At 41.1% G+C, this 18461-nt stretch overlaps 1 protein-coding gene across 5 annotated transcripts; it reads right to left on the bottom strand.

Annotated features, from left to right (window-relative positions):
* Positions 1 to 487: 487 nt before the first annotated feature.
* LOC122882192 (cingulin) lies at positions 488 to 18043 on the bottom strand. 5 transcript variants are annotated; one of them, XM_044209316.1, is made up of 21 exons: positions 17955 to 18043; positions 10846 to 11761; positions 10639 to 10736; positions 10448 to 10517; positions 10225 to 10323; positions 9131 to 9252; positions 8790 to 8901; positions 8251 to 8463; positions 7334 to 7482; positions 7105 to 7131; positions 6390 to 6510; positions 6063 to 6275; positions 5610 to 5831; positions 5247 to 5495; positions 4927 to 5097; positions 4532 to 4693; positions 4017 to 4190; positions 3697 to 3815; positions 3131 to 3239; positions 2864 to 3027; positions 488 to 2340 (listed from the first exon to the last, which is right to left on the bottom strand). In XM_044209316.1, exons 1-21 carry the CDS (start codon positions 18014 to 18016, stop codon positions 2205 to 2207), a joined length of 3708 nt encoding a protein of 1235 aa, XP_044065251.1. In that variant the 5' UTR covers positions 18017 to 18043; the 3' UTR covers positions 488 to 2204. The 5 variants fall into 5 exon arrangements, with proteins under 5 accessions (XP_044065251.1, XP_044065252.1, XP_044065254.1 ...); XM_044209317.1 differs by having other exon boundaries at positions 10225 to 10320; XM_044209319.1 differs by having other exon boundaries at positions 10639 to 10709.
* Positions 18044 to 18461: the final 418 nt, after the last annotated feature.

Genomic DNA, 18461 nt, shown 5'->3' with positions numbered 1-18461 from the left:
AATTGCTAAAAGTTAGTTTGTAGTTTTTGTTGTCTATCACAAATATTGTTCATAAAAGTCACATGTTCCACATTTTACTCTTTAATGTAGAGAAGAGCTGCTAGGGGCTAGTGTGTATGTCTTTCCCCATGGCTACAAATAAATGATATAGTATAGTGAATTCTTAAATACATTTTACCAAAGCAGAATTGATGTGTATACTGCACATCGACCTTTATCTGGGTTAAACATTTGTTGACTTTCTCCACTAGTGACCTTTTCCAGTGAAGCCACCTTAACTTTCGAAGAATTTTACTGGCATAGGGAAGTAATGTTCACTGTAATCTTAGACTAGGTAGAAACCCAGTTATATCTGACTCATTCTGTTAAAGGCAAATGTACAAAAATAATGAGGAAATTATTTATCCTGAAATGTGCAAAACCAAAACTATGCATTAAAAGTAGTTGATTAACATTCTGTAATTATTACAAGGACAAAAAACATAGATCAATTTAACGTAATAGTTTTATTGTTGCTATATTTATATGTAATAGAAAAAAAGATCTATTTTGTGAAGTACAGTCAGTGTGAAATTTTTTACAGTCAACAATTACAGTATATAGGGGGATCTTTAAAATCTAACAAATCATTTACAAATCACCATTTAAGTACCATTTTCCAGTTTCACTGAAAAGATAGGGAGAAATATAACATTGCAGCAAAATGTAATACAAATATAGCTCCAACTGATTGTTCAAACTGTATACAAAAATCAACTCAAAAATCTACAAATGTTAAATACAAACACTTTACAAACATCATTCAGATAAGAATTACAAGTCAGTTACAAAATTCTTTTTAACAATTTTAAGGCATCGTAATAAAATTGTGAGAATATATTTCAGTGACTTGCTATAAGGGAATGCATAGAAATAGTGCAGCTTGTACAAATAAATGTGCACAGTTTTATCAGACAGGAAGATATTTTGGCCATTATTTTGCTTTATATAGTGGTTTTCCACTTTTCTACATCATGTGATATTCTGACAAAGGTCATTTTGTGAGCAGAGACCTTTCTGTACTCAAAGCAGCTGGAAACTGCTTCAGATACAGTGAATAAAGACTTACCAGGTCAAGCAACAACAAAACTAAACCTTTATACCAACAACAAGTTATTATCATATTTATAGTATTCAATATTGTGTCCCTGTCCAAGAAAATCAATTTCAGATGCTATTAGTGTCATACTTGGCCATATTTTATAATTCAGGATTCCTGGACTGTGTACTGTGAGACATTAAAGACTGGACGGTGGAATAAACTCCTGTCCCAAACTAGCCTTGAGCACAGAAATTTATATTCCATACTTGAAAATATATGAGAAAATATACTTAGTTTTACATAAACAAACTCCAGATTTCATTCAATAAGAATCATTTGCAGAACTTAAACCATTAGATTTGGTTAGGCAAATTAACTTTCAGAAAACAAGCATAAGAATTATAGTGTTATATTGCTTATAGTTTCTCTTTCAATGACTTGTGGCAATCATGAATGCACTCAGTGTCAGTGTTTGGTCCGTTCTTCAATAGTTCTACCTTAGTATTTGTGCATGTTGAGGTACAGAATTCGTGAGTTCAGTCACTTGACAGCTGTGCTACAGAAAAGTATTTTTGATTATTCAGTCAAAGCAAGACCTGGTACCATAAGTGCTTGACCAGAATTTCAATCCTGAAATGGTTTGACATACTGAATTTGAACCAAAAAAATGCAAGGGGTATTTTCTATTTATGTTTTTCTGTGCTTCTAGCTTAATTTCTCTCCATGCAATCCACTTACCGACTCACCGGTGGTGAGTTTTTATATGTTGGAGTACCTTGTGTAGTGTGCTTGCTAATGTATTGCATGAATGCAATGTAGTCCTTCCAACTGTACTATGGAGTACATCTGTGTACATTGTAGACTGAAGGAAATTCCCTAAAACGCAGAGGATGTTTTGTTTCCTTCCATTCACTCTGGCATGGAAAATCATTCCCCTACTAACCTCTACAATATGTCATTTACCTCCCAGGTCCTTGTGCCCTTCCCTCATTGTCTGTAGTGTATACCATTCTGCCTTTTGGCTTTACTCCCAGTCTACAAAGCAGCTAACCTACACTTCCCTCCATTCATTCCTAAACAGTGCTACGTTTTCCCACCCTCACCCTGTCCCTGAAGTGCTGTTTTAACAGGAGCTGGTCTGGAGGTTGCTCTCAGTGAGGATGGAGGTGATGGTGGAGGGATCATACAGGCTGTCGTCGTCATCTGAGCTGAGGGCTGATGAATCCAAAAGTGGGCGCATTGCTGCCTGGGTTTTTCTCCTGTGACACATAATCAAACACACTTCACTATTTATCAGTTGCTTTATTCATAAATGTTGCCAGTGATCATAGTGCTCCCTCTGCTGGCAATATAAGGGAACAATATACATTTCCTTGTTACTAGTGGGACCATGTCTGGAATTTAATTTCCCCTGTGGTACATGAGTAATGTGCTGTTTTAGTTTAATGAAATACCTTTTCACACGTGGGTGATTGCTGATTTGTTTTACGCACATCACATTGTGAAATACTGCACCTCAGGGAGGCTGTGTGAATCTCTACCAGGTGTCTATAAGTGTGTGTAACAACCAAGGAATCTGGGTTCACTGGTAATAGTGTCATTAACATACAGTTTTCTTCATTCTGTGGAGAAGGAGGAGAAGGTGCGTCTCTCTTACTCACTCACACACATTGCTGTGATAGCTTCGCTGCCAGGAAGTGTCTTGCATAATTGTTACCAAAAGCTGACACGGTGAGTAACAAATTAGATGAGAAACCAAATAGTAGAAAAGGAAATGCTTACTTGAGATCAGTTTCCAGTGCTGTGACTCTGGTCTGCAAGGCCTCTTTGAGCTCCATCTGTTCCTCCATGTCTCTCTGAGCCTTTCTCCTCATTCCATCTATCCTTTCCAGCTCTGTCTCTCCTTCATCCACCTGCCTCTTTAGAGCTTTCACTCTCAGAGCAAGCTGCAACACAGGATAAAGTTAAAATCTAGTTTGACTAAATATGTGTTTGATGTTGATATATGTCTATAGATGTTGACATACAGTAGGAGGTGAATGTGTATACCTGGTCTCTCTGTTCAATGTGCGTTTGTCTTTCCTCATCCAGCGTTATGTTGAGTTCTTTCAGTTTCCTCTCCAGACGTCGTTGAGACGCCAACACAGAGGTCTTCTCCCTTTACGTATACAAGAGAAGAACAGAGTATAAGACAGGCATATTAATGAGTAATACTCTCCCCATTTCTGCTACTGCCAAAATGCCCTTAAGCAAGACATTTGCCACCTCACTGCTCTCATGAAGATGCTCTGTAGTCAGGTGTTAACGTATGGCTTTTCTGGACTCTCAGATTTATATATACATACCAAATTAATGTGAAGCAGAGTGTTAGTGGGGGAAAAAAGCACGCTTTCTAAGTAAACCCTGTCTGGTTTGATAGGGAGGAACCCTAAATAAATTAAAGAGACAAACAACACCAAGGATAGGATAAGGAGTTATCTTTCTTTCACAGTTAAAATTAACAGGTACATTTGAGATATTCAGTTTTCAAACAAACAAACAAACAAGGGTGAAAAATGCGATCCAGAATAAAGATCTACTGGCCTGCAGCATGTTTTCTATCTGTTGCACTGTACCTTTCCTCACTCCGTAGGCGTTCTTCCAGCTCCTGGATCTTGTTCTCCAGCTGGGAGACTCCTGCTGAGGAGCGAGACTGGCCCTCCATGTCAGCCACACGACTCCTCAGCTCCTTCAGCTGCAGGGACAGACACGGACAGCAGGTCAGGGTGGGTATGTTTTGGACTTTCACCTAAATGCTGCATTCTGAGTTTCAGTGAAGATGCAGGAGTACAGAGAGTGAAAAGTGTATTTTGGCAGATTGGAGACTTCAGTTACTTAGGATCACAAATGTCAGCAAACACAGATGTGGTTAGTGTGTGTGTGTGTGTGTGTGTACATGTCTCTCCATGGCGTTCTTGTCCAGCTCCAGGTCCTGTTTAGAAGATCTCTCCTGCATGAGCTCAGAGCGGAGCTGATCGATCTGGTCTCTGCTCCTGGCCACTCGGTCTGTTAGCATCTCCACGCTGTTTTTCTCCTCCTCCAGCTCCAACTCCATACGCTTCAGCTTGTCCTGACAGAGACAAGATGAGATCAACTTTATTAGATGCTCAGAAAGGAGATTGTGTGTACTGGATTAGCCGGAGTGAGAGATTTGATGGTGCTGAGTTTGGACATGTAAGCATGTAAATACTCTTGATCTGTTGTGCTACCTAATAAGTGTATGCACATTAAACGAGTCTACATGCTAATCTATTAACCATATTTGTTTGATTTACAAATGAAACGTGTCCAGAAATATGTACAGACTGTTATTCTAACAATGAATGCAGAGCAGAACTATTAACAGCAGTGCACCCTGTAGTCATGGTTTATTCTCCCAAACCATGAGGTGAGCAGATGCACATATCTTACCTCCAGGATGCGAATCTCCCGGGTTTTCTCATTGTGGCTGTTTTTGCTGGCAACTATCTCTCCCTCAAGGTGGCACATTCTGTTGGTGAGAAGCTCTTTATCCAGCTGGTGGTTGTCTCTCTCCTCACATACAAGCAGAAGCTCCTTTTTCTGTCGCGACATCTAGTTAGATATATCATAATATTAGAAACAGCAATGCCAGACTGAATTTCCGTCATGACAAAAAAATGTGTGTGGTTTTGCATGTTATATCACACAATCAGTCAAGATTGTACCATGAATATTATGTGTCAAAACTACTGAACACATTTATACCAGACATCATTTTCATAATAAAAACAACAACCAGGCCAAACAAGCAAGTAAGCATGCACACAGACACTCAAAACACACACTTCTTCCTCCAGTCTCCTTAGATTTATATGACTTCTTTCCAGTTCACTCTGAGCTTCGTTTCCGTGACGTTGCGCCTCCTGCATTTCCTTGCGTGCTCTCTCTCTCTGCTCCTCCTGCTGAACCCTGAGAGCCTGCACCTCCTCTCTTGAGGACACGGTCAGAGACTCATACTGACAGGGGGGACCGGGAGGGAGAGGGGAAAAAACAAAGAGGATGATTTTTTTTTGTGCTGTGTATCCTCTACTGAGCAGTAGGATGTTCCAAGCTGCAGAAGCTTTCATTTGTTTGCAAAGGTATAAAGAGGATCTCTCCTTCTTACCTCTTTGTTGAGTTTTTCCAGAGCTCTCTCCTGCTGTCGTTTGGTCTCTTCCAGCTGGTTGATGGTCTGTTTGAGTGTCTCCTTGTCTTTCTCCGTATCCTCCAGACGCAGGCTAAGTTCACGGTGCTCCTGGCTCAGTCTGGAAGCCTTTCTCTTGATCTCATCTAGCTCAGATCTCAGCCCTCTCACCTCAGTGTGGAGGGCGAGCTCTGCCTCTGAGCTCTCTGTGGCATTGATTTGCAGCTGAGACTGAGGAAACCACAGAGGATGTTCAGTTATGCTTAAATATATCTACTGCTTTCAGGGTGTCTAACACACTGATGGTCTATGCCACACTGTGGTGTGTGAGACGATGTGACCTACCTCTAACCGTGAGAATTTCTCTTTGAGACGTGTGTTGGCCTCCTCCTGCTCCTGCTTGGCATCTTGCAACGATTTAACGTCCATCTGAGCTCTATTGAGACGAGCTTTACTGGCCTCCAGTTCCTCCTCAGCTAATGAGAGTGTCTCTTTGAGCTGGCTAGCTTCACTACGTGTCTCATCAAGCTTCTGCTCCAGCTCTGAGATGATGGCTGGGTCTGGGAGCTATAGGCAGGAAGACAAGGGAATGATACTAATGATGGAAATTAAAAATCCGAATTTCTAACTAACAAGTCATTTAAATTCAAATCTCATCATCCTAATCAACATCAAAACTACCACATACACATTTCCACACTTCAAACAGGTAATTTCTTTAATTTACATTATTATAACCTTATTAATTAAATAAACCCTTCAGGGTGCCTTAGCCCCTCACTGTAAGAGTTGACTAACCCGTTTGTTTTTCTCCTGCGCTTTGGCAAAATCCTCTCTGACTCTCTGTAATTGGTCCTTTAGCCTGTCAGTCTCATACTTAAGTTCTGCCTCCTGGTTCTGGTGAGCTTTTTTTATGGAGATGACCTCCATGACTTTCTTGTCAAACTCCGTCCTCTGCTTCTCTACTTCAGACTTGGCCTTCTGTAGTTCAGCATTGCATCGCTGAAGTTCCTGAACACAAATATGAGCAATTTGATGGTTAAATTGTTTAATTTCTGTTAAACAGATCAGGTCATTCACCTGTGCATTAGTCATCATGTGGGGCTGAGTGTGTGTTTACTGCACCTGATTGAGAGTCTGTGTGTGGCTAGGGTCTGGTATCTGTTGTTTCATGGTGCTCACTTTCTCCTGGAGCTCCTTTAGTTCCTCCTCAAACTCCTCTTTTTCCAGACGGGCTTGCAGGAGTCTAAACATGTAGATCAAATACAGTTGATCTAAACAAATTGTACCATATAAAAGTATTGTAAATACTGCTTGATTATCTGATCAGCAGCAGTTGGATTGTATAGGTGAATCATAACAAGTGAGCTTAATTTACTTTGATGGACAAATAAGTAATTATTTCATCTTCAAACAACAGGAAATAAATCAGCATTCCATGTTACCACACAACAGTCAAGACATATTCACAGAAAACAAGTCTAGAACAAGCTTTTTGCTAAACACAGATATTTAAGATCATCCACACCACTCCGCTGTATCTTCATAGTTTCTGCTTACATACAGTGCTCCACTGTATGGACACAATGAAGACTGTGACTGCTGTTCAGCACCATTTCTGCTCAACCACAGTACTAAATATGGTCCATATTCCCATTAGGACCTGTATGCTTGAGGGTTCATGGTACATATTTAAACTTGGATCATGTAGACAGAGTAGACAGTCATGAATTAGGGCTGTAAGTGTGGATGGCCTTGGAACTACAGTCAGACAGTTGTTAGCACAGCTAGCCACATCTAGAGGTCTGCATACAAATGCTGTTCAATAAGGGACTCTCACTGTGTTTCAGGGCTGCTGGGTGGCTCTCTGACAGAGAGGGGGAGAAACATTGACCAGGTAGAATGAAAGAGAAGAGATGGACACTCATTAGTAGTACAGTAGGTGCAAAGAGAAACCATGAAAAGACGGTGACAAAATCCACCTCCAAGTAAGCATTGGAACTGCCAAATCCAGGTTGATAATAATGAATACACTTTGTGAACAATATGATGTATTAGAATAGACTCACTCTTGTTTAGTTGTTCGAAGTTCGTCTCTGGTGGCGTGAAACTGCTCCATCCAGTGGCTACTCTCGTCTCTACAGTCTTCCAACTGCTGCTGTAGGGAGCGAACTGATGCATTTACACGCAACCGCTCTGCCTCAATCCCTGCGTGAGACTAAAACAGGAGACAGAAGAATCAAAAGTATATTTGATTATAACCCTACCATTTCATAGACATAAATAAATATGTAAATAGATAGACTCCTCTGCATTGTTTTAATTGAAGAGATCAAAGTTGTTTCTTGGAATTATATTAAAATAGTAAAATTCATTTTACAACACTGACCATGTTAATGTTAGGAGTATACTGGTATTCATAGGTAAGAATTAACTATTGTCAGGGTTTTCCTGAAGTCAAACTGGTGTGAAAAAGCCCCCTCTATCTGTGTGCTGTGGTGCCCTCCTGTGTATTGTGCTATTTTCATTTTGCTACTGAGTTTTGAAGAAGCTGGACCTGCGTACTACACACAGAATACCAATAACCAGCAATGTGCTGATACCAACAGCCACAAGGAACATGAAGCAACTTTAAAAAACAAAACAAACCAAAAAAAACCAAATTTTTTTTTTAATAAATGTTTTTAATTATATACACTGTGAAACTAAATCTGTGAATCAGATTTTATCTCCACAGAACGCATGTATCCTGTCAAAATATTCTTGAGTGATACACAGATGCTCTACAAGCTGACTCTCAATAAAAGCCAAAAAAACAAATATTGTCACCTCAAAGAAAAACATGTAGAGGTTTATCAGAGCTTTGTTACAGAGCTTTGCTCATGGGGTCTGTTGTTTGAGGTTTGCCCGTTTTGTCTCCAACGTAAGAGCATTTTCATGTCAAATGTAAGTGATGATGAGCTGGCTACTGTGTTTGTGTACACACCTGAGACACCTGCTCCATGCTGCTGCGGAGCTTCTCCATGTCAGCACTGTACTGCTCTCGGAGCACCTCGATCTCTTTGTCATGTGTGGCCACCTCCTCCTTCAGAGCTCCTTTGAGAGCCGTTAGCTCCCTCTCTCTCTGTCTTAGCGTCTCCTCCAGCTTCTGTTTCAGCTGGCATACCTCCATCAGCTGTGCTTGATAAGACATCAGGTCCTGCAGACACAGGGAGTATACAGCATTAACTTGACACTTTTGATCTCTCAGCCTACCGTTTGTACAGTATTGCTCATTTGTTTACACAAACCCTATACAACTTTTCTTCTTAACAGGAATTAAAGTCAATCTTGCTTTTAACTGCAAAAGCTTTTTCAACTTTCCTGTAAATATGATGCTACAGGATAAAATGCTGTCTTGAGAAGCAATTTAGTCTAGATTTGAGTCTCAGCTTATTTTTAAAAAAAAAATCCAATAGTGGGGAGAGATAGTTTCTCCCTGTATATCTCTGTGGGTGTGTTTGTGTGAGTATGTTTCTGTGATACCGTCTTGTTGCCATTCTCTCTTCTCAATTCATCCTGAAGCTCAGCCAGATGGTCCTCCATTTCTCTGACCCGTGCCTCTGCGTTCTCCCTATCCATACGCAGCTGAGTCAGCCTGTGAGGAAAAGAAGACACACACATTACTGAATGATTTGAATTCAAATGACCATGGCATACTTGTTTGTCTTGTGAATAAGTTACAGTAACTGCTTGTCTCATGAAAATGTGAGGAGTATGTGCTTGAAAACAAAGTGGGCTTGAAGACTCACAGACAATGGTACCATGCCCCTTCCTGCTTTCCTCTGTCTGTGTGTGTGTGTGTGTGTGTAAAGTTGTGTCCTCACTCTGATTGTGTGTCATTCAATTCTTTTTTCTTCCGGTCCAGCATCTCCCGGAGCTGCAGATTTTCATCCAGACAGGACTCCAGCTCAGCTTTCAGAGCAGGATCAGAATTGCTAACAGAGTCCTACACACGAGCAGACATGATGAATAAATGAGAGCAGTGAAACATAAGATCAAGTAGTTCTGGTGGCATTAACAATGGGCTTTTAGGAAATGATAAAGCGGTCTTGCATGTGCCCACCGATCAATATGCATAAGGGATTAAGTTCTTAGGAGCTATTAGAGATTAAGACCTGCCCACCTTCCTTAAACCAACATATAATGAGTCATTACTGAAGTTAGATTATTGTGTGCGTGCACCTTTGACTAGCCCAGAGGGCTTTAAGGATTAATCTGAGGATTAATCTGAAGCACACTCCAAGGAACCCCCAGCCCTCCTGGTTAAATTAGTTAAAAAGACATAAAAACTCAGTAGAGTACAGTTTCCTACTCTCAAGCAACCAACAGCTATTTCCTTCACTTGATAGATGGTGCTCTCATTTCAAGGAGACTTGGATGAGTGTTTATGTGTGGAATTGGATGTGCACCATGTAATTAGAGCAGATTTAAAGTGGCAGGTTACTCTCTGAATGTTGGCAGCCAGTTACAATCAGCCAAGTGAAGTTAGAGAGGTTTGGTGGGTCATCCAGGCACCGAACAGTAACACTACAGTAACAACCCAAAATTCTATCGTAGAAAAGGTTTCAGTCGTAGTCATCTGGACACTGTTTTCAGAATCAAGACGTTTCGGCACCCATCTGGAAGTCATTCTCAATAAAAACGAAACTTCTTGATTCTGAAAACAGTGTCCAGATGACTACGACTGAAACCTTTTCTACGATAGAACACTCCTGGACGAATAAGGGACTACACCAACCCAAAATTCTAGCACACATTCTCTACATGATGTGCTTTTTATTCTACTTAAAAATAAAAGTGTGTCTTATCCACTAGAGAAAATTATAGAGAAATATTCAGCACTGTTAATAAACTCTTAATTATTGAAACTATATAAAAGATATCCATGCCCTCATATCTTTATTTCTGCTTTGCTTACCCTTCTTTCCTCCTGCAGGGCAGTTTGTAGTTCAGCCATCTTTCTTTCAAGCTCCCTCTTTTCCAACATCCACTTTTCCTGGGGTCTTTCTTTGGGCTGCTGAAGAAAAAGGTATATGGGGATATACATGTAATCAGTTTGCTCATACTACTTATTTATCTAACATATGAACCAGTGCAGGAACAACCCCTCACAGAATTAGATATTTTCAAAAAGGACAAACCTTTAGATTCTGAATTTTCTGAAAGATGACCTTGACTTTGTGTTTGATGACAACATCACTCTCGTTGGTCCTGAGGGAAGGTGAAAATGGTCAAATATATAACAACTTTATGTAATAATTTATTATGATTGTATTATGACAACTAAATAAAACCTGTATGTGCCAAGCCAGGATAACATGTAGGTCCATACCCTTGTCTCAGGATGTTGTATATAGTCTGCATGACCTGGTCCTCCTCACCGCTCATCTCTGCACTCTGACCCTGGTCCAGCAAAAGGTCAGGAGTCACCTTGAGACGTAGATCAGAAAACTACTCTTGCAATGTTGCATGCTATGGGGTGTTTGGCGCTCACTGAAAATCAGCTGTAATGCCAAGCCATAAAATATCTTATTCTTACTTGTGCCTCAGTCAGACTGGCCTGCGGCATCTCCACAGCGGCATATCTCCCTGGCGAAGTCCACTGATTAGCGGAGTGTCCAGGAAATTTGGTGACAGCGGCCTGGCTGCGTCCCAAGCTGCTGTGAGTTGAGGACGGAGGTGAGGTGTAGGGGTTGGGGGTGAGGAGAGGAGATGTAGCTCTGGGATCTTGTTGTGCAGGAAGGAGTCCTCTCTGTTGGCCTCCAGTATTACCACCATCAAACCTGTTTATTAGACTGTTGACAGGAGTCTGTCTCTGATTAGGGTGAACCTCATTTGTTTGCTGAGGAGGGTCAGGGTAGGACTGAGTGCTCCTCACTGACCCCATTGACCCGTTAAGCCCTGCTTTGTACGAACCATCCCACATATTCCTTTCCATGTCGCCCTCTCTACCACCGACACGCAGAACCTGCTCTCTCTCCCCTCTTACTCCAATTCCTCCATCCAGATTTCCATAACTACCAGACTTCCCATCCCCTGGTGGCCTAGACAACTGAAAATCGACACTGTCTGCCCCTCCCTCTCCATCCCTGTCCAGTAGCGAGCCCTGGGACTGGGCTCGGCGTAGTGCGCCTCCCTGCCCTCCTCCTCCATCTGCCCCCTGTGTTCCTGGCTCTGCCTTCTCTCTCCTCCGTGGAAGGCTGCTGTGACCAGAGGGGTACTGGGTCCTGAGCTGGACCCCATACGAGTCGCCTTTCTTTCCATCCTTCAGGACCACATATGGCTGGCCAGCAATACCCTGCACCCTGACCGCTACACCGTACTTGGAGGTGGGGGCCTTGGTCTTGGGCTGGGACCCAGGCTGCCCACCGCCAGTGTCATAGAGGTCATTGATGAAGCGGATCTGGACACCACAGTCCACTGGGGTCTTCCGACCTGAAGATGGTGTGCTCATGCTGGTGACACAGCAGAGAGCAGGGTAAGGAGAAAAAGAAGGAAGCAAAGATGTGGTTAGATCACACAGAAGAAGAAAGCTTTCGACTAGTTTTCTATAAGAACACTTTGACATGTGGACCACCAACTTTACGATTAATGGACAACCTGCTCTACCACCTGAGCTGCAGCGACTCCTGAAAACGCTGTGCTTCAACCTCTGACATAACAGAACAAAATGAAGTGGTTCTTAGGGCTGCATTAATTAGGGATGCACCGACTGACTCTGAATTTCTGGGCTGATACCGATGTTTAAAATAACAATTTGGCCGATAGCCGCCTTTTGTGCCAGGGAAACAAAGAAATCTTCATTATAAAAAATAACTGAACTGTTTTAAAGTCATTCGGCCTTTCATTACACTATCTTTGAATGAGCATAAATTCAAACATTCATACCTTCTTCAAAAGCCTTTTTAGCCTGCTATACAACAAATACAAATAACCAACGCAAAATTGATGCGACACAACATAAACATCGGCCACTGGCATCGGCCATTGCAGTCTACTGACAGTCCCACATGCTCTGCAGAGAAACATACATATAGAGAGTCTCCTGTTTATGTAGGCCTATTTATGCCGTTGTTTTATAAAAGTTTGTAAGTGCACCTGTTGGTGCAGATGTCATTCAGTGCCACGTTGGTTCTGATCGATTCGATAGGCGACGTCATTAATAACAAGCCCCCTCCATATGCGGCTCACCTGCTGCTGTGAAAACGGAATCGCAGGTGAAAAAATCCCAAACGGGAGTTGTGTTTTTTGGGCGACTTTATAAAACATAGTGCTGAACAAGAAAGTCAACAGTGCAGACACATACGGGGAGAGAGTTTCAGTCGTAGTCATCTGGACACTGTTTTCAGAATCAAGACGTTTCGGCTCCCATCCGGAAGTCATTCTCAATTGTGAAAAAATGGGACGGGAACTAGAATTTTAAGCTACTCTGTGTTACATAAGCCCTGCCCTCAGGAAGGAGTCTACCTGAGTATCTGTTAATAGCTAGTTTCACCTGAAACTGACTGATTGTTTTCTGGCTGCACCTACTTCATCACTGTTAAGTACCTGATTAGCATGTGATTGGCGTGACCAAGGTGTTAATACACTGTGATAGACTTTGGGCAGATTGAATCTCAGACCACCATTTCTGTTCAAAGAGGGATAGATAGAACACTCCTGGACGAATGAGGGACTACACCGTCATACGGGGAGAGAGAAACAGAAAGAGGCGGACGGGGCACGCCGGTGTGTGTGTGTGCAGAGACCAGAGGTGTAGGTGTGTGCGTGTGTGTGTGCGTGTGGGGGGGAAAGAGAACTGAAGGGAAAAGCAAGGTGAGCAGATTAAAGCAGTTTGCTTAAATCTTAAATCTAAAATCAGGTGGTGAATTAAGTAGAATTAAAATGGTAACATAAGAAATAACCTACTAGAAATAGGATAATATATTAATTTATTCTTTCAAATATTATAATATTTTCAATAGACAAATGTATTTTTTGTTGCAGAATAATGCCCTGCAATACATAATTTGTTTCTTGTTACATTTGTTTGTTTTTAAGAGAAAATTACTGAATAAAATATTGAAATATTAATGAGACATGCTTTTGATATTTAATATCAAATATTATATATTTTATTAGGAAATAAAACAAAGAATACCTAGACACTCATTAGCACGCAACCCTGAAATGTCAAAGCCTCGCTAGACAAATGCAACTTGCTTTGAACAAATACAGGCAGACAGATTTATAGGCAGTAACACCACAGTTTCTGGCTCTTCACTGCTTATGTGGACTTGGACCTCAGTGCACTCCATTAGTCATTAACCTGAATGCACACACCCACATATAACTTTACCCTTGTAAGGACCAACTAAGCCTTTCCAAAAGTTTCCCAGCCAGGTACTAAAACAACAAAACTTGAATACAGACAGGTACCATAGCAACTAGTTAGGAACTTTTAATTTTTTACCCTGTAATTTATCCACTATATGGTTCTTGACTCCCTAATCCACCCCTTTTCTACACTCTGATAGCTCTTGATGAGTAATTCTATTCTGATCACACCTATATCAAGGTTTAGTTATAAGTCATGGCCAGCCTTATTCGGCACTGGCAATAACATAAAGTCCTGAACCGAACATTCCTGGTATTACATCGACTGAGTCATCATGCCTTGTGTTAGGTCACATTGTGAGAGCTCATCGCCATGTCATTATACTGGTATGATTCATTAAACTCCATTCAAACCTATTACAACACCCCCTTCTGACCTCTGCACCTTTTACTTCTTATCCACAGCTTTCCAAGGTGAGAGACAGAAAGTGGGCTGGGAGACTGAAAGGGAGGGTGAAGTGAGAGAGAAGGAGAAAAAAAAACACTCAGCTTTTCTTCTCTTATCAGTGCCCTGTGTGATAAATTCCCAAGTCAAGCTGTTCCTGCGCACAACCCTCCCCCCATACACACAAAAAGACTGACTATAAAAGTAACTATCAAATAGAGAACTCCCATACATCATTGAACACACATTTTCAGATTTCCATAGAGATTTTGGAAGTGGTATGACGCAGCTCAGAACAAGCCAGGCCACTCTGAAGAAAAGCAGAATAAGACCGTCAGTAAAGTGAGCCAAGACGGATAATCTGATATGTCCCTGCTGTGAAAGTGAATAAATGAAACAACTTTGGAGCGAGAATAGGTGAAGGAATGTCTAGGCTGGCAGTGAGCAAAGCTACATGACATGAATGACCTTTGGGGATATCTGTGTGCTTGTGGTGGGTAAGCATCGTCCGCAGACAGACCTGCTCATCAGAAGTGCACAGTTGGTCGATTTTATTCCCACCCTTTGGGAACCACAGAGGAAGAACCATGTCACAACACATTTGTGCAGTCGAGCATGAAGTCTGCAGCCCACTGTCTTCGCAGCAAGGTCAGGCAAACATGTCATGCACAGACGATCGTGCCACAGACACGCCATATGAGGAACACACTGATTCCATGTGAAATGCTGATCTGAACCAGGCCGATCTGTAGACTCTAAGTGTGTCAAACTTACAGATTGGACAAGACTTTTTCTCTCTTAATATCTGTTCATCTGCATCTCTTCATCAGTTTCATTTTTTATGTCACTGAGGAAGAATGCAGTCCTAGACAGGGGTGAGGGGAACCCATCCTATTGTCCAGCTGATGTGGGGCAGAAAATGAGGGCAGCAATTCTGAGAATGCCAAAACGATCCCTGTGCTCTTTCATTCCCTCCCTTACACTGTTTATCTCATTACATTAACAAGTTTGTTTCAACACTGCCACTGTTGTCCTCCCTTTTAAGTTTCTCCCCAAAGCTAATTTCTTTCCACACCTCTCTAAAATAAACATCCTTTTCCATACTTAAAGTAGGATATCAAGTTCTTCTGTAATCCATTTGGTTGTACAACAGTGCCTCTGCTATGAAATTAACATGTCAGTCACACCTAATGTTATTGGTTTATATATTTGAAGGGAACACTGTAGCATTTAGAGCTGGAACGTCGATTAATCAGTTAGTAATTAAATGGTAATCACTCTCTGTTTCCAGCTTCCCAATTCTCAGCATTTGTTGCTTTTTTATCTTATGTGATAGTAAACTGATTATCTTTGGGGTTTGGACTGTTGGTCGAACAAAACAAGTGATTTGAAGATATCACCTGGGGCTTTAGGTAATTGAGCTCTTCTGTTTTGTTCAGACATTTTATGGACCAAAAGAATAAATCGAGTAAATAACAGGAAGATGAGTCGATCATTTAAAAAATCGTTAGTTGCAGCCCTAGTATTCTTTTTGAAGGCTCTCAAGCAAAGATCTCTAACCAACGCTTGTATCATTAATAGGATGTGACAACAGACCAGTTTTTTCAGGCTTGCTTGCCCAGCTAAGAGTGTATCTGGTGCCAGTCATGTTACCCTACAGTTAGTCTGCCTCTGGCCTCAAATTGAATTCTCGCACAGTAAATTGAATTTGAGCTGCAATCCTGTTAAGATCCGAGATGGAATGGAAAATATAATTAGGAGATTAGAGCGGGTGTGGAGAGAAATGAAACAACAGCAATGCGTGGAGTCATGAAAGTGCCTCTGCTGACTCGGTGAGTCAGCATGGTTCATCAGGTCATCTCTGGCCTAAAACTGATAGAGCTAGAGAGAACAGCAAAGGCCAAAGGTTATTTGAGTCAAAACTTTTTCTAAGAGAGTTTAACCCCTTGGAGGACAACTAACCTAGGCCTGTGCTGTGTTCAATATAATATGCAAATGTTTCATCCTACATACTGAAATGCATGTCCTAACAGTATGTAATATTCAATACATAGTATGTTTGTAGTAGGCCTATGTAGAATGTATTAACAATTTAAACATTGCTAATGTCTAATTATTTTAACTATAATTGACTATTATTATTATCAATTAACTGATTAATAGTTTAGTCTATAAAATGACAAAAATAGTGGAAATTGTTCATTACAATTTCCCAAACTGGCATCTTCCATCTACTGAGGATGACTGAGTGAGATGAGGTCAAAAGTAATTAATCGATTACCAAAACTTTTGTCAATTATTTTTAGTTGATTGACTAATCAATTCATTGGCTAACTGTTTCAGCACTAGTATACAGCATGCTATAAAGCCAACATGGAAATGCTGTAAACAGTAGTTTGCCCTTTTTGTTCCAGGTGAATCGTTAAGTTTTACAGGTATAACCTGGAAAATAGAAACATGAAGGTGTAGGAAACAGCACTGGACAAAACAGTAGCTCACGCCTTCTGTGTCCTTTAAGGACAGACAGCCACTCAGTCCTCAGGGTACTCTCCCTCTCCATTACATTCTTGACATAAAACCAGGCCCTCTTCCTCTCTCGAGCGGTCAATCTCTCTCCAAACTTGCCACTGCTCCTTTTTCACACTCAAACAAACAGCTATTTTTTCCTCTTTTCAAATCCAAAGAGCGTCCTTGGCATAACAAAGAGAGACTTCAGTGTTACCAAATAGTACACAAATGACACCATATTAGGAGCACATAAATACATCGCCCCTCCCTTGCTCTACATTCCAGACACTTGTTTCTCTCTGTTGATTTATGGGATTTTATTTAAAGACTTCAGTATTTGTACCTGTAACATTGGACTTCCCTTTATCACTCTGTCCAGAATTAAGAACTACTACCAGCTTAAACCTTTTGCCATGTTCATTCTGTTTTAAAATGAAACTGTGTCAGCATGGTCAACGGCTCAGCAAGTTTTGTGCTATAATTATTGTGTTTCATGACACGATACAGGCCTTTCCACTCTTCAAAACTATAATCTACACTTGTCTTGCTTGCACCATCAGTTTCACCTGACTCAATCTCAATCTTGAAGAGCATCTCTGTATTATAGACTTGCTCTTCAAAATGTTCTTGGGAGTTTGCAGAGGATACATGTCAGGCTATTTTATTATGATTATGTTGCATCGATTCAAGACCTTAAAGGATTTGAAATGTGGTTACATGTAGCGCTGGAGTCTTAACAGCTTAACAGACACAGCTTATGCATACCTGTTTTGGAGTGAAACAGCTTTTAAATATGAATTCCTTTAGCATTAAACAACCTTTATAAGTCTTATATTTTACTTGCAGAAACGTGTAGTCACCCTGAAAGTACTTATACATTTGCAGACATCGCTCACATTTCACACAACAATAACAGGCAAATTCAACAGATATCCTGAAGTAACGTTAGCTGGGAGCACTGGTGCCTGCCTATCCCATCAAACTGACGTTAGCTACCAAGCTAAACTGGCTAACAGAATAAGCTCAATGACACAATACTGTAAGAAATGATTACACAAATAACTTAAACGAAGAAATAAGCGCCACATAGAATCAAAAACATACCGCAGAGAGCATAACTGTCTGACAGGTCGTGTCTGTCTGGTTTAAGTTAGCTGTCTGGCTGTTGTCCAAAAGCCAAGCGTAACATTTAAAGTTACCTCTTTCTTTGAAGTTATTCCTCTGCTCCTCTTTGACACTTCGCTTCTCTTATGTCGATGATAATTCAAATACTTTCAAAGACATTCATCAAAGTCCACACAGAAAAGTGTGTGGAAAAACAACTCCTACGCAAATTATAACAGCAACAAGTTCATTATGCGTCCACTGCAACCTGTTACCTTTGTCGGGGATGTAACCGTCCCGCCCAGCCTCTCCGAAAGGAGCGCTGTGATTGGACCATCGAGCTGATGTAGGTGGGATTATAGATATCGGCTACGTTTGCTATTGGTGAAATCTCTACGCCAGTCATTCATTGTACTGGACCACTTTATAATCTTTTCGCTGAAAAACGGAAGCCCGTATTTTTGCTCCAGATGGAATAAACAAAAGAACTACCGGTGTTACCCATTTTTCAGAATCAGTAATGGACCAAGGTGAATACAGACTAGTGCCTCCACATGTTTGTTTCCCTGATTTACCAGTAGATGGCGCAACTATCTATCTGCTGGTAGCTCAACAGCATCATCCAGGGCCCTTGACAAAAAGCTGTAACCCTCTGCTGCAAGTGCACGACCTCCAATAACACGGCACTGACTACAAAAATTTGCAGCAGCAGCCTACATGCAATTTCCTACCTAGTAGAAGTACTGTTACTTTACAGATATTTCATTCAGGTAAGTGGGTGT

Source organism: Siniperca chuatsi, linkage group LG9 (assembly GCF_020085105.1).
Source record: "Siniperca chuatsi isolate FFG_IHB_CAS linkage group LG9, ASM2008510v1, whole genome shotgun sequence".
Taxonomy (NCBI): Eukaryota; Metazoa; Chordata; class Actinopteri; order Centrarchiformes; family Sinipercidae; genus Siniperca; species Siniperca chuatsi.
Note: the sequence above shows the minus strand (reverse complement) of the source record. Positions and strands in the feature narration are given on the sequence as shown.

Bases quoted from the DNA above. Each gene is read 5' to 3' on its own strand.
- LOC122882192 (XM_044209316.1), bottom strand. From the start codon at position 18,016: ATGGTCCAATCACAGCGCTCCTTTCGGAGAGGCTGGGCGGGACGGTTA. The intron at 5,098-5,246 runs GTAAGAAGGAGA...CCCCCCTGTCAG, and splicing joins TGGAAAAACTCAACAAAGAG to TATGAGTCTCTGACCGTGTC. The intron at 3,816-4,016 runs GTACACACACAC...CTGTCCCTGCAG, and splicing joins AGAACGCCATGGAGAGACAT to CTGAAGGAGCTGAGGAGTCG.